A 23,049-nucleotide genomic window follows, 5' to 3' on the forward strand; every position below is an offset into this window, starting at 1 on the left:
TTTTCGGGAAATTTGGGGGTGGTTTTGGGGTTTTTTGGGGAAATTCTGGGGGAAATTTGGGATTTTTTTGGAATTTTGGGGGAATTTGGGGGTTTTGGGAGTTTTGGGAGAAATTTGGGGGTTTTGGGGTTTTTTGGGAGGATTTTCAGGCTTTTTTGCAGTTTTTTTGGGGGGTTTTTTGGCGGATTTTTGGGGGAATTTGAGAGTTTTCGGGGAAAATTTTAGGGTTTTTTTGGGGAATTTGAGGGAAATTTTGGGGCTTTTTTGGGATTTTTGGCAGTTTTTTGGGGGTTTTTGGGGGGAGGAATTTGGGGTTTTTTGGGGGATTTTGGGGGAAATCTGTCCCTGGGCGTGGAGGTGGCCAAGAACCTGGTGCTGGGGGGAGTCAAATCTGTCACCCTGCACGACCCCAGCCCTGCCTGCTGGGCTGACCTGGCCTCCCAGGTGAGACTTTGGGGAAATTTGGGAAATTTTGGGGTTTTTTGGGAAATTTTGGGGGAATTTTGGGGGTTTTTTGGGAAAATTTGCGGTTTTTTGGGGGTTAATTTGGGGGTTTTGGAAGAAATATGGGGTTTTTGGGAAATTTTAGAGTTTCTTGGGGGAATTTGAGGGTTTTTGGGGAAATTTTGGGGTTTTTGGGGGATTTTTTGGGAAATTTGGGGGAATTTTTGGGGTTTTGGGGGGATTTTTGGTGGTTTTTTGCAATTTTTTGGGGGGAATTTGGGGGTTTTTGGGGCAATCTGTCACCCTGCACGACCCCAGCCCTGCCTGCTGGGCCGACCTGGCCTCCCAGGTGAGAGGTTGGGGGAAATTTGGGAAATTTTGGGGTTTTTTTGGGAAATTTTGGTGGTTTTTTGCAGTTTTTTTGGGGTTTTTGGGGGTATTTTTGGGGGTTTTTGGGGGAATTTGAGGGTTTGGGGAAATTTTGGGGGTTTTGGAGTTTTTTGGGGAAATTTTGGGGGAAATTTGGGATTTTTTTGGAATTTTTGGGGGAATTTGGGGGTTTGGGAGTTTTTGGGAGAAATTTGGGGGTTTTTGGGGTTTTTTTGGAAATTTTGGTGGTTTTTTGCAGTTTTTGGGGGTTTGGGGGGATTTTTGGTGGTTTTTTGGGGGAATTCGAGAGTTTTCTGGGAAAATTTTAGGGTTTTTTTGGGGAATTTGAGGGTTTTGAGGGACATTTTGGGGCTTTTTTGGGATTTTTGGCAGTTTTTTGGGGGTTTTGGGGGAGGAATTTGGGGTTTTTTGGGGGGATTTTGGGGGAAATCTGTCCCTGGGCGTGGAGGTGGCCAAGAACCTGGTGCTGGGGGGAGTCAAATCTGTCACCCTGCACGACCCCAGCCCTGCCTGCTGGGCTGACCTGGCCTCCCAGGTGAGAGTTTGGGGGAAATTTGGGAAATTTTGGGGAAAATTTGGCTTTTTTTGGGGGGTTTTGGGTTTTCTTTGTAGTTTTTTGGGGGAATTTGGGGTTTTTGGGGGATTTTGGGGGAAATCTGTCACTGGGCGTGGAGGTGGCCCTGCCTGCTGGGCTGACCTGGCCTCCCAGGTGAGATTTGGGGGAAATTTGGGAAATTTTGGGGGAAAATTTGGGGTTTTTTGCAGTTTTTTTGGGGATTTTAGGGAGAAATTTTGGGGTTTTTTGGGGGAATTTGAGGGTTTTCGGGGGAAATTTGGGGTGTTTTTGGGGTTTATTGGGGAAATTTTGGGGTTTTTAGGGAATTTTGGGGTTTTTTTGGGGGAATTTTGGAGGAATTTTTGGGGTTTTTCTGGGAAATTTGGGGGAAATTTGGAGAAATTTTGGGGAAATTTCAGGGAATTTGGGGGAAATTTGGAGACATTTTGGGGAAATTTCAGGGAATTTGGGGGAAATTTGGAGACATTTTGGGGAAATTTCAGGGAATTTGGGGGAAATTTGGAGACATTTTGGGGAAATTTTGGGGGTTTTGGGGGAAATTTTGGGGAAATCTGTCACTGCACAACCCCAGCCCTGCCTGCTGGGCTGACTTGGCCTCCCAGGTGAGAGTTTGGGGTTTTTTGGGAAATTTGGGGGTTTTTTGCAGGTTTTTTGGGGGTTTTAGGGGGATTTTTGGTGGTTTTTTGGGGAATTCGAGAGTTTTCAGGGAAATTTGGGGGTTTTTTGGGGAATTCGAGGGTTTTGGGGAAATTTGGGGTTTTTGGGGGAATTTTGGGAGGAATTTGGGGGCAGCTGGGCCTCGCTTAAGGTTGGGGGATTTGGGAAATTTTGGGTTTTTTTTCGGGGAATTTGGAGGTTTTTGCAGTTTTTTGGGGAATTTTAGGGGGTTTTGGGGAGTTTAAGGGAATTTTGGGGTTTTTTGGGGAAATTTTGGGGGTTTTTTGCAGTTTTATTTGGGGTTTTTTTGGAAATTTAGGGGATTTTGGGGAAATTTTGGGGGTTTTGGGGGGAATTTTGGGGTTTTTTGGGGGGGGTTTGGGAATTTTGGGGTTTTCAGGACATCCCTGCTTCCTCACTTCTTACCTGTGTGAGTGGAACGTGAATTTTTGGGGGATTTTGGGGGTTTTTTTGGGTATTTTTGTGTATTTTTGGGTTTTTAACTCTTTATTCCCCAGTTCTACCTGCAGGAGGAGGATGTTCAGGTTTTTTTGGGGTTTTTTTGTGTTTTTTGGTTATTTTGGGGTTTTTAACCCTTTATTCCCTAGTTCTACCTGCAGGAGGAGAACATTGAGGTTTTTTGGATATTTTTGGGGTTTTTAACCCTTTTTTTCTCCCTAGCTCTACCTGCAGGAATGGGATATTGGGATTTTGGGGGTTTTTTGGGGATATTTTCTGTATTTTTGGTGTTTTTAATCCTTATTTCCTCAGTTTTACCTGTGGGAGGACAATGTGGTTCAGGTTTTTTTGGGGTTTTTTGGGGTTTTTTGGGTATTTTGGGGTTTCTAACCTTCATTTCTTACCAGAAGGAATGGGATACGGAGATTTTGGGGTTTTTTGGATAATTTTGGGATTTTTAACCCTTCCTTCCCCAGTTCTACCTGCGGGAGGAGAACGTGGGGCAGAACCGTGCCGAGGTTTTTTTGGGGTTTTTGGTTATTTTTGGGTTTCTAACTCCTCATTTCCTACCTGCAGGAACGGGATATTGGAATTTTGGGTTTTTTTGGATAATTTTTGGTGTTTTTAACCCTTCCTTCCCCAGTTCTACCTGCGGGAGGAGGACGTGGGGCAGAACCGCGCCGAGGCGTCGCTGCCGCGGCTGGCTGAGCTCAACTCCTACGTGGCTGTGAGCAGCAGCAGGGAGCCGCTGAGCCACGAGCTGCTGGGCACCTTCCAGGTGAGCCTCACACCTGGGACACACCTGGGACACACCTGGGGACAGGTGGGACACACCTGGGGACACACCTGGGGACAGGGGGGACACTGCTGGGACAGGGGGGACACACCTGAGACACACCTGGGGACAGGGGGCACACTGCTGGGCACCTTCGAGGTGAGCCTCACACCTGGGACACACCTGGGGACAGAGGAGACACTGCTGGGGACAGGGGGGACACGCCTGGGGACACCTGGGACACACCTGGGACACACCTGGGATAGGTGGGACACAGCGGGGACACACCTGGGGACACACCTGGGGACAGGTGGGACACACCTGGGGACAGGGGGGACACTGCTGGGCACCTTCCAGGTGAGCCGCACACCTGGGGACACACCTGGGGACACTCCTGGGGACAGGGGGGACACTGCTGGGCACCTTCCTGGTGAGCCACACACCTGGGACACACCTGGGCACCTTCCAGATGAGCTGAGGACAGCTGGGACACACCTGGGGACACACCTGGGGACAGGTGGGACCCTCAGGGACAGGTGGAACACTCCTGGAGACAGGTGTGACCCTCAGGTATGACCTTATCAGGCAGGTGTGATCTTCAGGGACAGGTGGGAGACTCAGGGACAGGTGGGACCTCCTCAGACAGATGGGACCCTCGGGTGTGACACTTAGGGACAGGTGAGACCTTCAGGGACAGGTGGGACACTCCTGAGGACAGGTTGGTGACCCAGGTAGCCCAGGTGACCCAGGTAGGTGGCCAAGGTGACCCAGGTTGGTAGCCCAGGTGAGCAGGCAGGTGACCAGCTGACCAGGTTAGTGGCCCAGGTGACCAGGCAGGTGACCAGATGACCAGCTAGGTAGCCCAGGTGACCCAGTTGGTAGCCAAGGTGACCAGGTTGGTAGCCAAGGTGACCCAGTTGGTAGCCTAGATGACCCAGTTGGTGGCCAACGTGACCAGGTTGGTGGCCAAGGTGACCAGGCAGGTAGCCCAGGTGACCAGGCAGGTAGCCCAGGTGACCCAGCTGGTAGCCAAGGTGACCCAGTTGGTAGCCTAGATGACCCAGTTGGTGGCCCAGGTGACCAGGTTAGTGGCCAAGGTGACCAGGCAGGTAGCCCAGGTGACCCAGTTGGTAGCCAAGGTGACCAGGTTGGTAGCCCAGGTGACCAGGTCAGTGACCAGCTGACCAGGCAGGTAGCCCAGGTGACCCGGTTGGTGGCCCAGGTGACCCGGTTGGTAGCTAACGTGACCAGGTTGGTGGCCTAGGTGACCAGCTAGGTAACCCAGGTGACCAGGCAGGTAGCCCAGCTGACCCAGTTGGTAGCCAAGGTGACCAGGCAGGTAGCCCAGGTGACCAGGTCAGTGACCAGCTGACCAGGCAGGTAGCCAAGGTGACCAGGCAGGTAGCCCAGGTGACCAGGTCAGTGACCAGCTGACCAGGCAGGTAGCCCAGGTGACCAGGCAGGTAGCCCAGGTGACCAGGCAGGTAGCCCAGGTGACCAGGCTGGTAGCCCAGGTGACCAGGTTGGTAGCCAAGGTGACCCGGTTGGTAGCCCAGGTGCCATACAGGTGTCTCTCTCTCTCTGTCCCCAGGTGGTGGTTCTGACCAACTCCCCGCTGGACGAGCAGCTCTGGGTTGGCGATTTCTGCCACAGCCATGGAATCAAACTGGTGGTGGCTGAGACCAGGGGGCTCTTCGGGTGAGGAGGGGATTTGGGGGGATTGAGGGGGATTTGGGGGTCCTGGGGGCTTTGGGGGTCATTTGGGGGATTTGAGGGGATTTGGGGGCTTTGGGGGTCCTGGGGAGGTTTGAGGGGTTTTGAGGGGGCATTGGGGAGGTTTGGGGGGTTTTGAGAGGGTTTTGGGGGGCTTGGGGGCTTTGAGGGGTTTTTGAGGGGTCCTGGGGGGATTTGAGGGGGCTTTTGGGGGTCCTGGGGGACTTTGAGGGGTTTGGGGGCTTTTGGGGGTGTCTTTGAGGGCTTTTGGGGGCTTGGGGGGATTTGGGGGTTTTGGGAGGGTTTTGGGGGCTCTGAGGGGGCTTGGGGGCGATTTGAGGGGATTTGGAGGGCTTTTAGGGGCTTTGGGGATCCTGGGGGTTTTGGGGGTCTTTGGGGGTTTTGGGAGGTTTTGGGAGCTTTTGGAGGGCTTTGGGGAGTTTTGGGGGTTTTGGGGTCTTTGACGGTCCTGGGGGTTTCTGGGGGAATCTTTGAGGGGCTTTTGGGAGGCATTTGGGGGTCCGGGGGCGCTTGGGGGTCTTTTGGGGGTTTTTGAGGGGTTTGGGGGTTTTAGGGGCTTTGGGGGGATTTGGGATGTTTTGGGGTGGTTTTGGGGGCTTTGGGGGTTGGGGGTTTTGGGAGAGAGTTTGGGGGGTTGGGGGGTTCTGGGGGCCTTTTGGGGGGCTTTTAGGGGTTTTGGGAGATTTTGGGGGGTTTTTGGGGGATTTGGGGAACTTTGGGGGTCCTGGGGGTTTTGGGGGACCTTTGGGGGGCTTTGGGGGTCTTTTGGGGGTTTTCAGGGAGGTTTGGGGGTTTTGAGGGGGTTTTGAGGGTCTTTGGGGGCTTTGGGGCTCTTCGGGTGAGGAGGGGCTGGGGGGCTTTTGGGAGGATTTGAGGTGTTTTGGGGGATTTGGGGGATTTGGGGGATTTGAGGGTCCTGGGTGGGTTTTGTGGGTTGGGGGTTTTTGGGGGATTTGGGGGATTTTTCAGCGCCTTGGAGGGGCTTTGAGAGGGTTTTGGGGGCTTGGGGGTCTTTTGGGGGGGATATGGGGGGCTCGGGGGCTTTTGGGGGTTTTGAGGGCTTTGGGGCTCTTTGAGGGGCTTTTGGAGGGGGTTCTGGGGGCTTTGGGGGTTTTGAGGGGCTTTGGGGGTTTTTAGGTGCTTTTGGGGGCTTTTGAGGGTCCTTGGGGTTTTGGGGGGTTTTGGGAGGGATTTGGTGGGTTTTGGGGGGCTTTTGAAGGGATTTTGGGGGGATTTGGGGGGTTTTGGGGGATTTGGGGGTTTTCAGGGGTCTTCAGGTGAGGAGGGGCTTTTGGGGGCTTTTGGAGGGGCTTGGGGGGTTTTTGGGTGCTTTGAGGGGGTTTTGGGGGGCTTTTGGGGGTCCTAGGGGGTTTTTGGGAGGTTTTGGGTGTTTTTTGGGGGGCTTTGAGGGTCCTGGGGGGTTTTTGGGAGGGTCTTTGGAGAGGCTTTGGGGGGTTTTTGGGGTCCATGGATGGTCTTTGGGTGATTTTTTGGGGTCCTGGGTGGTCTTTGGGGTCCCTGGGTGGGTTTTGGGGATTTTTTGGGGTCCTGGATGGTCTCTGGGGATATTTTGGGGTCCCTGGATGTTCCTTGGGGGATTTTTTGGGGTCCTGTGGGGTTTTAGGGGATTTTTTGGGGTGTTGGCTGATTTTTGGGGTCCCAGGTGGTTTTTGGGGTCCCTGGATGTTTTTTGGGATATTTTAGGATCTCACTTTTGGGGTCTCTCCCGTTTCCCCCACAGGCAGCTGTTCTGTGACTTTGGGGATTTTTGGGTCCCTGGGTGGTCTCTGGGGTTTTTTTTTGGGATTTTTGGGGTCCCTGGATGGTCTTTGAGGATTTTTTGGGGTCCCAGGTGGTTTTTGGGGTCCCTGGGTGATTTTTGGCTATTTTAGGATCTCACTTTCGGGGTCTCTCCCCTTTTCTCCACAGGCAGCTGTTCTGTGACTTTGGGGATTTTAGGGTCCCTGGATGGTTTGGGGGATTTTTTTGGGATTTTTGGGATCCCTGGGTGGTCTTTGGGGATTTTTGGGGTCCCTGGATTGTTTTTGGGGTCCTGGGTGGTCTCTGGGTATTTTTTGGGGTCTCTGGGTGATTTTTGGGGTCCCTGGATGATTTTTTGGGATATTTTGGGATCCCTGGATGTTTTTTGGGATATTTTAGGATCTCACTTTCGGGGTCTCTCCTCTTTTCCCCACAGGCAGCTGTTCTGTGACTTTGGGATATTTCAGGGTCCCTGGCTGGTTTTTGGGGTTATTTTGGGGATTTTTGGGGTCCCTGGCTGGTTTTTGGGGTATTTTTAGGATCTCACTTTCGGGGTCTCTCCCATTTCCCCCACAGGCAGCTGTTCTGTGACTTTGGGGACGACATGGTGGTGACAGATCCCAACGGCGAGCAGCCGCTCAGCGCCATGGTCTCCATGGTCACCAAGGTCTGGGGACACTGCTGTCACCTGGGGGGGTGACAGGGGAGGTGACATCCCTGCGTGTGTCCCTAGGGGAGGTGACATCCTTTTTTTGTCCCTTCAGTACCCAATTTTTGTCCCCCAGGAGCGCCCAGGGTGGCTTTTTGGGTGTCCTGTGTCCCCTTTGTGTCCCTCAGTGTCACCTGGGTGTGTCCCCAGGGGAGGTGACATCCCTCACTGTCCCTTTTTCTGTCTTCTTGGCACCCAATTTTGTCCCCAAGGGGTGGCTTTTGGGTGTCCTGTGTCCCCTCAGTGTCACCTGGGTGTGTCCCTAGGGGAAGTGACATCTCTCAGTGTCCCTTTTTTGTCCCCAAGGGGTAGCCTGGTTGGGATTTTTGGATGTCCTGTGTCCCCTCTGTGTCCCTCAGTGTCGCCTGGGTGTGTCCCTAGGGGAGGTGACATCCTTCACTGTCCCTTTTTTGTCCCCTCAGCACCCATTTTTGTCCCCAAGGGGTGGCTTTTGGGTGTCCTGTGTCCCCTCAGCACCCAATCTTTGTCCCCAAGAGGTGCCCTGGGTGGCTTTTTGGGTGTCCTGTGTCCCCTCAATACCCAATTTTTGTCCCCAAGGCACGTCCTGGGTGGGTTTTTGGGTGTCCTGGTCCCCTCAGCACCTCCTGTGTCCCCTCTGTGTCCCTCAGTGTCACCTGGGTGTGTCCCTAGGGGAGGTGACATCCCTCAGTGTCCCTTCTTTGTCCCCTCAGCACCCATTTTTGTCCCCAAGTGCTGACCAGGGTGGCTTTTTGGGTGTCCCGTGTCACCTCAGCACCACCTGTGTCCCCTCAGCACCCAATTTTTGTCCCCAAGAGGTGCCCTGGGTGGCTTTTGGGGTGTCCTGTGTCCCCTCTCTGTCCCCTAGGTGTGTCTCCAGGTGAGGTGACATCCCTCACTGTCCCTTTTTTGTCCCCTCAGCCCCCAATTTTGTCCCCAAAGGGTGGCCTGGGTGGCTTTTTGGGTGTCCTGTGTCCCCTCAGCACCCATTTCTGTCCCCCAAAGGAGTGTCTTGATCCCCTCATCACCCAATTTTTGTCCCCAAGAGGTGGCCTGGGTGGCTTTTTGGGTGTCCTGTGTCCCTTCTGTGTCACCTCAGTGGTTCTTGGCTGTCCTGTGTCCCCTCAGCACCCATTTTTGTCCCCAAGGGGTGGCCTGGTTGGGGTTTTTGGGTGTCTTGTGTCCCCTTTGTGTCCCTCAGTATCACCTGAGTGTGTCCCATGGGGAGATGACATCCCTCAGTGTCCCTTTTTTGTCCCCTCAGCCCCCATTTTTGTCCCCAAGGGGTGGCCTGGGTGGCTTTTTGGGTGTCCTGTGTCGCTTCTGTGTCCCTAAGTGTCGCCTGGGTGTGTCCCCAGGGAGGTGACATCCTTTAGTGTCCCTTTTTTGTCCCCTCAGCACCCATTTCTGTCCCCAAGGCGTGTCCTGTGTCCCCTGAACACCCATTTCTGTCCCCAAGGCGTGTCCTGTGTCCCCTCAGCACCCAATTATGTCCCCTCTGTGTCACCTCAGGAAGGTTCCTGGGTGTCCTGTGTCCCCTCATCACCCAATTTTTGTCCCCAAGGGGTGCCCTGTGTCCCCTGAACACCCATTTCTGTCCCCAAGGGGTGTCTTGGTCCCCTCAGCACCCATTTTTGTCCCCAAGACGTGTCCTGGTTGGATTTTTGGCTCTCCTGCTCCCCTCATCACCCAATTTTTGTCCCCCCCAGTCAGTTTTCAGTGTCCCCATTGTCCCCTCACCCCCATTAATGTCCCCAGGGCTGTCCCGGGGAGGTCACCTGCCTGGACGAGGCTCGTCATGGCTTTGAGACAGGTGACTTTGTCACCTTCACCGAGGTGGAGGGAATGGAGGAGCTGAACCGCTGCGGCCCGGTGGAGATCCGCGTGCTGGGTGCGTCACCTGGCCTTGGGGACACTTTGTGGGGTCACCTGGGGGGTTTGGGGACACTTTGTGGGGTCACCTGGGGGTTTTGGGGTCGTTTTAGGGCTTTTTTGGGGTCATTTTTGGGTTTTTTTGGGGTCATTTTAGGGCTTTTTGGGGTCACCTGGGCTTTGGGGTCACTTTTTGGGGGTTTGTGACACTTTTGGGGTCACCTGGGGGGTGTGGGGTCACTTTTGGGGTCACAGGGGGCTTGGGGTCATTTTAGGCTTTTTTGGGTCACCTGGGGGGGTTTGGGGTTGTTTTAGGGCTTTTTGGGGTCACCTGGGGGGTTTGGGGTCACTTGGGGGGTTTTGGGCTCACCTGGGGCTGTTTTGGGGTCATTTTAGGACTTTTTTGGGGTCATTTTAGGACTTTTGGGGGTCACCTGGGGCTTTTTTGGGGTCACCTGGGGCTGGTTTGGGGTCATTTTAGGGCTTTTTTGGGCTTTTTTGGGGTCACTTTTAGGGCTTTTTGGGGTCACCTGAGGGTTTGGGGTCACTTTTTAGGGTCACCTGGGGCTGTTTTGGGGTTGTTTTAGAGCTTTTTTGGGTCACCTGGGGGGTTTGGGGTCACTTTTTGGGGTCACAGGGGGTTTAGGTCATTTTAGGGCTTTTTTGGGGTCACCTGGGGGTTTGGGGTCACCTGGGGTTTGGGGTCACTTCTTGGGGTCATCTGGGGTTTGGGGTCACTTTTGGGGTCACAGGGGGGTTTAGGGTCATTTTAGGGCTTTTTGGGTCACCTGGAGGGTTTGGGGGCACTTTTGGGGTCACCTGGGCTTTTTAGAGTTGTTTTGGGGGTTTTTGGGGTCACCTGGGGGGTTTGGGGTTGTTTTAGGGCTTTTTGGGTCCCCTGGGGCTTTTGGGGTCACCTTGGGGTTTGGGTCACCTGGGGTTTGGGGACACTGTGTCACCTGGGGGTGGGGTCATTTTAGGCTTTTTGGGGTCATTTTTGGGCTTTTTGGGGTCACCGGGGGGTTTGGGGTCACTTTTTGGGGTCATCTGGGGGGTGTGGGGTCATTTTAGGGCTTTTCTGGGGTCATTTTTGGGCTTTTTGGGGTCACCTGGGGTTTGGGGTCACTTTTTGGGGTCACCTGGGGCTGTTTTGGGGTTGTTTTAGAGCTTTTTTGGGTCACCTGGGGGGTTTGGGGTCACTTTTTGGGGTCACCTGGGGGTTTGGGGTCACTTGGGGGGTTTTGGGCTCACCTGGGGCTGTTTTGGGGTCATTTTAGGACTTTTTTGGGGTCATTTTTGGGCTTTTTTGGGGTCACTTTTAGGGCTTTTTGGGGTCACCTGGGGCTTTTTTGGGGTCACCTGGGGCTGGTTTGGGGTCATTTTAGGGCTTTTTTGGGGTCATTTTAGGGCTTTTTTGGGGTCATTTTTGGGCTTTTTTGGGGTCATTTTTGGGCTTTTTTGGGGTCACTTTTAGGGCTTTTTGGGGTCACCTGGGGGTTTGGGGTCACTTTTTGGGGTCATCTGGGGTTTGGGGTCACTTGGGGTCACCTGGGGTGTTTGGGGTTGTTTTAGAGCTTTTGGGTCACCTGGGGTTTGGGGTCACTTTTTGGGTCACCTGGGGGTGTGGGGTCATTTTAGGGCTTTTTGGGGTCACCTGGGGGTTTGGGGACACTTTTTGGGGTCACCTGGGGCTTTTTTAGGGTTGTTTTAGGGCTTTTTTGGGTTACCTGGGGGGGTTTGGGGTTGTTTTAGGGCTTTTTGGGGTCACTTTTTGGGATCACCTGAGGCTTTGGGGTCACTTTTTGGGGTCAGCTGGGGCTTTGGGGTCACTTTTTGGGGTCACCTGGGCCTTTTTGGCGTCACCTGGGGGGGTTTGGGGTCACCTGGGGGATTTGGGGTCGTTTTAGGGCTTTTTTGGGGGGCTGAGGTCCCTTTTGTCACCACCCTGAGTGCTGTAATCCCCTTTTGGGGTCGTTTTAGGGTTTTTTTGGACACTTGAATCACTTTTATAGGGATTTTTTTGGGATTTCCTGAGTGCCAGCAGCCTTTTCTGGCTGCAGCCCACAACCAGAACCCATTTTTTGGGGTTCCCAGAGCCCCTTTCTGGAGTTTCCCAGAGCCCCTTTTTGGGGTCCCCCAGCCCCAGAGCCCCTTTTTGGGGTCCCCAGAGCCCATTTTGGGGTTCCCAGAACCCCTTTTTGGGTTCCCCAAACCCAGAACCCCTTTTTGGGGTTCCCAGAGCCCCTTTTTGGGGTTTCCCAGCCCCAGAACCCCTTTTTGGGGTTCCCAGAGCCCATTTTTGGGGTTCCCCAGCCCCTTTTCGGGGTTCCCAGCCCCAGAGCCCCTTTTTGGGGTCTCCAGAGCCCACTTTTGGGGTCCCCAGAGCCCATTTTTTGGGTCCCCCAGCCCCAGAACCCATTTTTTGGGGTTCCCAGAGCCCCTTTTTGGGGTTCCCAGATCCCATTTTTGGGGTTCCCAGATCCCCTTTTTGGGGTCCCCTCAGCCCCAGTGACCCTTTTTGGGGTTCCCAGAACCCCTTTCTGGGGTCCCCAGTGCCCCTTTTTGGGTTCCCCAGCCCCAGAACCCCTTTTTGGGGTCCCCAGCCCCTTTTTGGGGTGCCCAGCCCAGTGACCCCCCGTTGCAGGGCCCTACACCTTCAGCATTGGGGACACCAGCGGCTATGGGGACTACGTGCGAGGTGGCATCGTCACCCAGGTCAAGATGCCCAAGCACATCCACTTCGTGAGTGACTGGGGCAACTGGGAGCGACTGGGAGGGGATTGGGGGTGACTGGGAGTGACTGGGAAGGGATTGGGAGGGAATTGGGGGGCACTGGGAGGGACTGGGAGGGCACTGGGGGAACTGGGAGGGACTGGGTGGAACTGGGAGGGCATTGGGGGACTGGGGATTGGGAAACTGGGAGGGGATTGGGAGGGACTGGGAGGAACTGGGGGAAACAGAGGGGATTGGGGGACACTGGGAAGGGACTGGGAGGAACTGGGAAGGACTGGGAGCAACTGGGAGTGACTGGGAGTGACTGGGAGGGCACTGGGGGGACTGGGAGGGGATTGGGAGGGACTGGGAGCAACTGAGAAGGGATTGGGGGCATTGGGAGGGACTGGGGGACTGGGAGTGACTGGGAGGGCACTGGGGGGCACTGGGAGTGACTGGGAGGGCACTGGGGGGCACTGGGAGGGACTGGGATGGACTGGGAGGCGATTGGGGGGAACTGGGAGGGACTGGGAGTGACTAGGAGGGGATTGGGGGGCACTGGGTTATACTGGGCTATACTGGGTTGTACTGGGCTATACTGGGTTGTACTGGATTGTATTGAGTTATATGGATTATATTGGGTTTTACTGGACTATACTGGTTTGTACTGGGATGACACACCTGGGTTATACTGGATTTTGTTGGGTTACAGTGGGTTATACTGAGTTATACTGGGTTATACTGGGCCATACTGGTTTGTACTGGGGTGACACTCCCGTCCCCATCCCAGAAACAGTTGCGGGACATGCTGAGGGTGCACTGGGTTTTACTGGGCTGTACTGGGTTATACTGGGCTATAGCAAGTTACGCTGGGTTATACTGGATTTTATTGGGTTACAGTGGGTTATACTGAGTTATACTGGGCTATACTGGTTTGTACTGGGGTGACACCCTTGTCCCCATCCCAGAAACAGTTGCGGGACATGCTGAGGGGATACTGGGTTATACTGGGTTATACTGGGTTGCATTGGATTGTACAGGATTTTACTGGGTTGTACGCAATTGTACTGGGCTGTATTGGGTTATACTGGGCTAAGCTGAGTTATACTGGGTTGTACTGGGTTATACTGGTCTATACTGGGCTATACTGGTTTGTACTGGGGTGACACCCCTGTCCCACCTCAGAAACGGTTGCGGGACGCGCTGAGGGTGCACTGGGTTGTACTGGGTTGTACTGGGTTATACTGGTTTGTATTGGGTTATACTGAGTTATACTGGTCTATACTGGGCTATACTGGTTTGTACCGGGGTGACACCCCTGTCCCACCCCAGAAACGGTTGCGGGACGCGCTGAGGGGACACTGGGTTATACTGGGCTGTACTGGGTTATACTGGTTTGTACTGGATTGTATTTGGTTATACTCAGTTGTACTGGTTTATACTGGGCTATACTGGGCTATACTGGTTTTTACCGGGGTGACACCCCTGTCCCACCCCAGAAACGGTTGCGGGACGCGCTGGCCGAGCCGGAGATGATGGTGACAGACTTTGGGAAGGCCGAGAGACCTGCGATGATGCACTGGGCGTGGCAGGGGCTGCACCGCTTCATGCGCCAGCACGGCCGCGCCCCGCGGCCTCGTCACCAGGTGGGGACATCGGGGGGACATCGGGGGGGTTGGGGACATGGAGGGGGTTGGGGACATGGAGTGTATTGGGGGCATGAAGGGGGTCGGGGACATTGAGGATGTCAGGGACATTGAGGGGGTTGGGGACACTGAGGGTGTTGGGGACATGGAGGATGTTAGGGGCATGGAGAGTGTTGGGGACATGGAGGGTGTTAAGGACATTGGGGGTGTTGGGGATATGGTGGAGGGTGTTGGGGACATTGAGGGTATTGGGGACATTGGGGGTGTTGGGGACATTGGGGGTGTTGGGGACATTGGGTATTGGGGATATGATGGAGGGTGTTGGGGACGTGGAGGGTGTTGGAGGAGCAGTTTGGGGACATGATGTAGGACATTGGGGGTGTTGGGGATATGATGGGGCTTTGGGGACATTGGGGATGTTGGAGACATTGAGGATGTTGGGGACATTGGGGGGGGTTGGGGACATTGAGGGCGTTGGGGACATGGAGGGTCTTGGGGACATTGGGGGTGTTGGGGACAGGGAGGGTGTTGGGGACATTGGGGATCTTGGGGTCATAGAGGGTCTTGGGGACATTGAGGCCACCGTGATCTGCCTCAACACAGCCACCCTGGGGACATTGGGGGTGTTGGGGACATTCAGGGTGTTGGGGACATTGAGGGTCTTGGGGACATGGAAGCCACCATGATCTGCCTCAACACGGCCATCCCTGGTGACAGTGGGGACGTTGAGGTTATTGGGGACATGGAGGGTGTTGGGGACATTGAGGCCACCATGATCTGCCTCAATATGGCCACCAGCAGAGACGCTGGGGACATTGAGGGTGTTGGAGACATGTAGGGTTTTGAGGACATGGAAGGGGTTGGGGACGTTGAGGTTATTGGGGACATAGAGGCCGCCATGATCTGCCTCAACACGGCCACTCCTAGGGACACTGAGGACATTGAGGGGGTTGGGGACACGGAGGCCACCAAGGCCCACACCAGCATTTGGGGACATTGGGGACATCAGGGATAGTGAGAGCTGGGAAGGACGCACAGGACGTGGAGCCACCAGCTCCTGCCCTGATCCCCACCATGATTTGGGGACATTGGGGACATCAGGGATAGTGAGGGCTGGGAAGGACGCACAGGACATGGAGCCACCAAGTCCTGTACTGATCCCCACCGTGATTTGGGGACATTGGTGACATCAGGGATGGTGGGGGCTGGGAAGGACACACAGGACATGGAGCCACCAAGTCCTGCCCTGATCCCCACCGTGATTTGGGGACATTGGTGACATCAGGGATGGTGGGAGCTGGGAAGGACACACAGGACGTGGAGCCACCAGCTCCTGCCCTGATCCCCACCATGATTTGGGGACACTGGGGACAATCAGGGCGCTCTGGGGACACTTCGGGGAGAACAAGAAAGCCACTGTGGCGACTTCTGGGGACACCACGGGGTCATTGAGGCTGTGGAGACCTCCCACCACCCCCGCTGTCCCCGACGTCCCCGGCGCTGTCCCCAACCCGGTGTCCCCAACGCGCAGGGTGACGCGGCCGAGGTGGTGGCCCTGACCAAGGAGGTGGCCGCGGGGGCAGAGCTGGACGAGGAGCTGGTGAAGGAATTGGCTTTCCAGGCCACCGGTGACCTCGCTCCGGTCAACGCCTTCATCGGCGGCCTGGCTGCCCAGGAGGTCATGAAGGTACTGTCCCCACAGTGTCCCCACGGTGTCACCGAGTGTCGCCTTCTGTCCCCTCGTGTGACACCTGGGGTGGTTTGTGTGTCCCTGGCTGAGGAGCTGGCTTTGTCTTTGTGTTCTGCTGTGGCCCCTGGGGACACTGCTGGGTCACTGCTGTGTCCCCAAGGGTCACTGTTGTGTCCCCAAGGGTCACTGCTGTGTCCCCAAGGGTTTTGGCCTTCACCTTGACATCTTCCAGTGTCCCTGTCTTGTCCCTGATGTGTCACCTGGTGTCCTTGACGTGTCACCTGGTGTCCCTGCCCTGTCCCTGACATGTTGAGGATCCTGATCTTGTCCCCAGTGTGTCACCTGATGTCCCTGCGCTGTGCCCAGTGTGTCACCTGGTGTCCCTGCCTTGTCCCTGACACGTTCAGGATCCTGATCTTGTCCCCAGCATGTCCTGTGATGTCCTTGCCCTGCGCCCATTGTGTCCCCTGATGTCCCTGATGTGTTCCTTGGTGTCCCTGACATGTTCAGGATCCTTATCTTGTCTCCAACATGTCACCTGGGGTCCCTGCCCTGTCCCCAGTGTGTTTCCTGGGGTCCCTGCCCTGTCCCCAGTGTGTCCCTTGGTGTCCCTGCCATGTCCCTGACACGTTTAGGATCATGTTCTTGTCCCCAGTGTGTCACCTGGGGTCCCTGCCCTGTCCCAAACCTGTCACTTGGGGTCCTTGCCTTGTCCCTGACATGTCCCCAGGGTTCCCTGCCCCATCCCTGATGTGTCCCTCGATGTCCCTGCCCTCTCCCCACCCTGTCACCCGGTATCCCTGCCCTGTCCCCACGGTGTCCCCTGGCTGTCCCCTCAGGCCGTGTCGGGGAAGTTCACTCCCATCACGCAGTGGCTTTACTTCGACGCTCTGGAATGTCTGCCGGAGGAGAACCGCGACTCGCTGCTCACCGAGGAGCAGTGCCGGCCGGTGAGGGCCCTGGGGACACTTGGGGACATCCCTGGGGGGCTTGGGGACACTTGGGGACATCCCTGGGAGTGGCAGCTTGGGGGGACATCGATTGAAGCACATTCCATTGGTCACCCAGTTGGGGACAGCATGTGCCTCAGCGGGTTTGTGGTTGTCACCTTTGGTGGTCATTCCTTGGGGACACCATCACAGCAGGTGTCCACCACTCAGTGGTGGCTCTGTCACCTTGGGGGTGTCCCCCGGCAGGTGACACACCCGGCTGACCGCGGTGTCACCTTGTCCCCAGCGCAACAGCCGATACGACGGGCAGATCGCCGTGTTCGGGGCAGAGCTGCAGGCCAAGCTGGGCGCCCAGAAGTACTTTGTGGTCAGTGTCCCCAGTGTCCCCAGTGTCACCAGTGTCCCCAGTGTCCTCAGTGTGTCCTCCATTGTTCGTCATTCATCACCTGTTTCTCAGATGTCCCCAAATGTCCCTTGGTGGACTTGCCAAGTGCCACCTCTCCCATCCACCTGTCCCCAGTCCTCCTTGGGCTGTGTTCCCATGTGTCCCTGAGGTGTCCCCAACTGTCCTCAGACATTTCTTGATTGTTCTCCCTGTGTCCTTAGTGTCCCTTAGGTGTCCCCAAGTGTCCTCACACGTTTCCTGATTTTCCCCCCCATGTCCTCACTGTCCCCAACATCTCCAACTTCATGTCCTTTAAGTGTCCCTAGGTAACCCATGAGTGTCCCAAACTGTCCCCCATCCTTTCCCCCTCACCTGTCCCCAACCCCCCCGAGGCCACCTCTCACTCTGTCCCCACATGTCCCCAACCTCCCAGGGCCACCTCTTGCTCGGACCCCAACCTCCTGGAGCCACCTCTCGCTCTGTCCCCACCTGTCCCCAAGCCCCACGGGGCCACCTCTCGCTCTGTCCCCACATGTCCCCAACCCCCTGGGCCACCTCTCGCTTTGTCCCCAATCCCCCGGGGCCACCTCACACTCTGTCCCCACATGTCCCCAACCCCCCGGGGCCACCTCTAGCTCTGTCCCCACCTGTCCCCACCCACAGGTGGGCGCGGGGGCCATCGGCTGCGAGCTCCTCAAGAACTTCGCCATGGTGGGACTGGGCTGTGGCCCCGAGGGCAGCGTCACCGTCACCGACATGGACACCATCGAGAAGTCCAACCTCAACCGCCAGTTCCTCTTCCGGCCCTGGGACGTCACGGTGAGGGGTGGGCGTGGCCTCCAGGGGTGGGAATGTCCGTTGGGTTGGCCAACGTTGAGTTGAGTTAGCCAATGGGAACGGTTGAGTTTCTTGGCCAAGGTCAACTGTTGAGTTTTGTGCTCAATGTCAAGGGTTGAGTTTCTTGACCAACGTCAACGGTTTAATTTTTTGGCTGAAGTCAACAGTTGAGTTTCGTGCTCAACGTCAATGGTTGAGTTGCTTGGCCAACGCCAGCAGTGAGTTTTGTGATCGTCATCAATGGTTGAGTTTCTTGGTTAACATCAATGATTGAGTTTCGTACTCAATGTCAACAGTTGAGTTTTGTGCTCAACGTCAATGGTTGAGTTTCTTGGTTAACATCAACGGTTGAGTTTCGTACTCAATGTCAACAGTTGAGTTTTGTGCTCAACGTCAACGGTTGAGCTTCTTGGTCAATGTCAATGGTTGAGTTTTATGCTCAACATCAACAATTGATTTCCATGCTCAATGTCAATGCTTGAGTTTCTTGGCCAACGCCAACAGTTGAGTTTCGTGCTTAACGTCAACAATTGAGTTTCAAGATCAATGTCAGCAGCTCAGTTTCACATTCAATATCAAGGGTTGAGTTTCTTGGCCAACGTCAATAATTTAATATTTTGGCGAAAGTCAATACTTGAGTTTCACACTCAATGTCAATGACTGAGTTTTGTGCTCAACATCAACAGTCGAGATTCCTGATTAACATCAACAGTTGAGTTTCATAGTCAACGTCAACGATTGAGTTTTATGCTCAACATCAATGGTTGAGTTTTGTGCTCAATGTCAATGGCTGAGTTTCTTGGCCAACGCCAACGGTGAGTTTTGTGATCACCATCAATGGTTGAGATTCTCGGCCAACATCAACAGTTGAGTTTTTTGGTCAACATCAATGGTTGAGTTGCATGGTGAGCACCAACAGTTGAGTTTCGATGGTCAAGTTTCTTGGCCAACAATGGTTGAATTTCTTGGCCAATGTCAACAATTGAGTTTCACATTCAATATCAAGGGTTGAGTCTCTTGGCCAACGTCAATGATTTAAATTTTTGGCTAAAGTCAGCAGTTGGGTTTTGTGCTCAACGTCAATGGTTGAGTTTCGTGTTCAACGTCAATGGTTGAGTTTCTTGGCCAACGCCAGCAGTGAGTTTTGTGATCACCATCAATGGTTGAGTTTCTTGGTCAACATCAATGATTAAGTTTCGTACTCAACGTCAACGGTTGAGTTTTGTGCTCAACATCAATGGTTGAGTTTCTTGGTCAACATCAATGATTGAGTTTTGTGCTCAACATCAATGGTTGAGTTTCGTACTCAACATCAATGATTGACTTCCATGCCCAATGTTAATGGTTGAGTTTCTTGACCAACGTCAACAGTTGAGTTTCCTGATTAGCATCAACAATTGATTTTCCCAATTAATATCAACAATTGAATTTCCTGATTAACGTCAACGATTGAACTTCCTGATTAACGTCAACAATTGACTTTCATGCTCAACATCAACCATCGAGTTCCCCACATTAACCTCCTCCAATTCCTCCCTCTATCGGGAAAACGGGCGTGGCTCACCAGGGCGTGTCCCCAAGTGGGCGTGGCCTCACCGCGGGCCATTTCCCCTCCCCAGAAGCTGAAGTCGGAGCGGGCGGCGGCGGCGGCGCGGGAGATGAACCCGGCGCTGCGCATCTCCAGCCGCACCGACCGCGTCGGCCCCGACACCGAGCGCGTCTACGACGACGACTTCTTCGAGGGCCTGGACGGCGTGGCCAACGCGCTGGACAACGTGGACGCCCGTGAGTTTGGGGGGTTTGGGGTGGTGGGTGGGGTCTCTGGGTGGTCTGAGGGACTTTTGGGGTCCTTCGGAGGAGATCTGGAGAACCTTTGAGGTATCTAAGAAGCTTTGGAAAACTTTAGAGGTATCTAAGGAGCTTTGGAGAACCTTTGAGGTATCTAAGGAGCTTTGGAGGACCTTGGAGGTATCTAAGGAGTTTTGGAGATCCTTGGAGGTATCTAAGGAGCTTTGGAGAACTTTGGAGGTATCTAAGGAGTTTTGGAGATCCTTGGAGGTATCTAAGGACCTTTGGAGAACCTTGGAGGTATTTAAGGGGCTTTGGAGATCCTTGGAGGTATCTAAGGAGCTTTGGAGGACCTTGGAGGTATCTAAGGAGCTTTGGAGATCCTTGGAGGTATCTAAGGACCTTTGGAGGACCTTGGAGGTATCTAAGGAGCTTTGGAGGAGCATTAGGATCTCAGCAGTGCTATGGGGACCACTGTGGGCTGCTGTGAAAGTCCCAAAACTGCCATAAGGACCCCAAGAATGCCATAACAACTTGTGGCGTTATTTAGGGAGCTCAGAGTGCCCCACAGCCACTTTTGGGGCTGTTCCCTAGAGTGGGGTGCCCTATATTTGTGGGGTCACTCATAATCCCCGGACATCTTGGGGTTATGGGGGTGGACTGTGGGGTGCCCTATATCTAGAGGTGCCCTGTATCCCTTTGGGGTTACCCCACAGCCCTATAGGGTGCCCCACAGCCCTATAGGGTGCCCCACAGCCCTATAGGGTCCCCCACAGCCCTATAGGGTGCCCCACAGCCACCCCACACTCCCGTAGGGCTCTACATGGACCAGCGCTGTGTCTATTATTGGGGTTTACCCTATATCCCCTATGGGTGCCCCATACCTAGGGCTGCCCTATATCCTTTTGGGGTTACCCTACAGCCCTATAGGGTGCCCCACAACTGCTCCACACTCCCAGCAGGGCTTTACATGGATTGGCACTGTGTTTCCTATTGGGGTTTACCCTATAACCCCTGTGGATGCCCTATATCTAGAGTTACCCTATATCCCTATAGGGTGCCCCACAGCCCTATGGGTTACCCCCCAGCCCTGTAGGGTACCCCACAACTGCCCCACACTCCCCACAGGGCTCTGCATGGACAGCACTGCATTTACTATTGGGGTTTACCCTATATCCCCTATGGGGTGCCGTATATTCTCCATGGGTGCTCCATATCTAGAGTTACCCTATATCCATTTAGGGTTATCCCACAGCCCTATAGGGTACTCCACAGCCCTATAGGGTGCCCCACAACCTCCCCTTGTCCCGCAGGGCTGTACATGGACCGGCGCTGTGTCTATTATTGGGGTTTATCCTATAACCCCTGTGGATACCCTATATCTAGAGTTACCCTATATCCCTGTAGGGTGCCCCACAGCCCTATAGGGTTCTCCACAGCCCTATAGGGTGCCCCATAGCCCTATAGGGTACCCCACAACCGCCCCGCACTCCTGCAGGGCTCTATATGTACCAACACTGCATTTATTATTACGGTTTATCCTATAACCCCTATGGGTGCCCCATATTTAGAGTTACCCTATATCCATTTAGGGTTACCCCACAGCCCTATAGGGTACCCCACAGCCCTATAGGATACCCCACAACCACCCCCCACTCCGGCAGGGCTCTACATGGACCAGCACTGCATTTACTATTGGGGTTTACCCTATAACCCCTGAGGATGCCCCATATCTAGAGTTACCTTATATCCATTTAGGGTTACCCCACAGCCCTATAGGATACCCCACAACCTCCCCCTGTCCCACAGGGCTCTACATGTACCGGCACTGTGTTTCTTATTGGAGTTTACCCTATATCACCTATGGGTACCCCATACCTAGAGTTACCCTATACACCTATAGGGTACCCCACAGCCCTATAGGGTACCCCACAGCCCTATAGGGTACCCCACAACCTCCCCCCACTCTGGCAGGGCTCTACATGAACCAGTTTTGCATTTCCTGTCAGAGTTAACCTATAACCCCTATGGGTGCCCCATATTTAGAGTTACACTATATCCTTTTAGGGTTACCCTATATCCCTTTGGGGTTACCCCCCAGCCCTATAGGGTGCCCCACAACCTCCTCCTGTCCCGCAGGGCTGTACATGGACCGGCGCTGTGTCTATTATTGGCGTTTACTCTATAACCCCTGTGGATACCCTATATCTAGAGTTACCCTATATCCCTGCAGGGTGTCCCACAGCCCTATAGGGTGCCCCACAGCCCTATAGGATACCCCACAACCCCCCCTGTCCCGCAGGGCTGTACATGGACCGGCGCTGCGTCTATTACCGGAAGCCGCTGCTGGAGTCGGGCACGCTGGGCACCAAGGGCAACGTGCAGGTGGTGATCCCGTTCCTGAGCGAGTCCTACAGCTCCAGCCAGGACCCCCCCGAGAAGGCCATCCCCATCTGCACCCTCAAGAACTTCCCCAACGCCATCGAGCACACGCTGCAGGTGAGGGCAGGTGTGCCCAGGTGTGCCCAGGTGTGCCTGGGTATCTGCCAGGTGTGCCCAGGTGTGCCTGGGTATCTGTCAGGTGTGCCCAGGTATCCCCCAGGTGTGCCTGGGTATCTGTCAGGTGTGCCCAGGTATCCCCCAGGTGTGCCCAGGTACCTGCCAGGTGTGCCCAGGTGTGCCCAGGTACCTGCCAGGTGTGCCCAGGTACCTGACAGGTGAGGACAGGTGTCCCCCAGGTGTGCCCAGGTGTGCCTGGGTACCTGCCAGGTGTGCGCAGGTACCTGACAGGTGAGGACAGGTGTCCCCCAGGTGTGCCCAGGTACTTGTCAGGTGTGCCCAGGTGTGCCTGGGTACCTGTCAGGTGTGCCCAGGTATCCCCCAGGTGTCCCCAGGTGTGCCTGGGTGTCTGTCAGGTGTGCCCAGGTACCTGCCAGGTGTGCCCAGCTATCCCACAGGTGTCCCCAGACATCTTCCAGGTGTGCCCAGGTACCTCCCAGGTGTCCGCAGGTACCTGACAGGTGTGCCCAGGTACCTGCCAGGTGTCCCCAGGTGTGCCCAGGCACCTCCCAGGTGTGCCCAGATACCTGCCAGGTGTACCCAACTGTGCCCAGATGTTCCCCAGGTGTGCCCAGGTGTGCCTGGGTACCTGCCAGGCGTGCCCAGGTATCTCCCAGGCGTCCCCAGGTACCTCCAGGTGTGCCTGGATGTCCCCAGGTACCTGCCAGGTGCCCCCCAGGTATGCCCAGGCACCTCCCAGGTGTGCCCAGGTATCCCCCAGGTGTCCACAGGTACCTGCCAGGTGTGCCCAGGTGTGCCCAGATGTGTCACATACCTGCCAGGTGCGCCCAGGTGTGCCCAGGTATCCCCCAGGTGTCCACAGGTACCTGCCAGGTGTGCCCAGGTGTGCCCAGATGTGTCACATACCTGCCAGGTGCGCCCAGGTGTGCCCAGGTATCTCCCAGGTGTTAGAGTCCTTCCTCTCTTGGGGCATTCCAGATGTTTAGGTTCCTCATGAAGGTTTCCTACACATCTGGGTGCTGTTTAGGGAGTCCTGGGGGCATTAGGGTCTCGTTTTGGGGGATCCCAGACAGTGAGGTTCCGTTTTTGGGGGCCATGGACACTGCAGTCATGGTTTTTGGGGGTCCTGGACACTGGGGTCCTGGTTTATGGGGGGTTCTGGAC

General features: G+C 54.9%; 1 protein-coding gene across 1 annotated transcript in view; it reads left to right on the plus strand.

Moving 5' to 3' along the window:
* The window catches only part of LOC146422486 (ubiquitin-like modifier-activating enzyme 1), a 51,715-nt gene that overhangs the window by 10,710 nt on the left and 17,956 nt on the right, over window positions 1-23,049 (plus strand). Inside the window, exons 5-16 of the mRNA XM_085046606.1 lie at window positions 3,171-3,305; window positions 4,894-5,000; window positions 7,374-7,464; window positions 9,244-9,376; window positions 12,002-12,099; window positions 13,569-13,715; window positions 15,247-15,402; window positions 16,245-16,355; window positions 16,642-16,722; window positions 17,404-17,559; window positions 19,197-19,362; window positions 21,668-21,864. Of these exons, the coding sequence (XP_084902732.1) occupies window positions 3,171-3,305; window positions 4,894-5,000; window positions 7,374-7,464; window positions 9,244-9,376; window positions 12,002-12,099; window positions 13,569-13,715; window positions 15,247-15,402; window positions 16,245-16,355; window positions 16,642-16,722; window positions 17,404-17,559; window positions 19,197-19,362; window positions 21,668-21,864 (1,578 nt within the window). The remainder of the gene's footprint in view (window positions 1-3,170; window positions 3,306-4,893; window positions 5,001-7,373; window positions 7,465-9,243; window positions 9,377-12,001; window positions 12,100-13,568; window positions 13,716-15,246; window positions 15,403-16,244; window positions 16,356-16,641; window positions 16,723-17,403; window positions 17,560-19,196; window positions 19,363-21,667; window positions 21,865-23,049) is intronic.

Source organism: Lichenostomus cassidix, unplaced genomic scaffold, assembly GCF_008360975.1.
Source record: "Lichenostomus cassidix isolate B80296 unplaced genomic scaffold, HeHo_3.0 HiC_scaffold_40, whole genome shotgun sequence".
NCBI lineage: Eukaryota > Metazoa > Chordata > Aves > Passeriformes > Meliphagidae > Lichenostomus > Lichenostomus cassidix.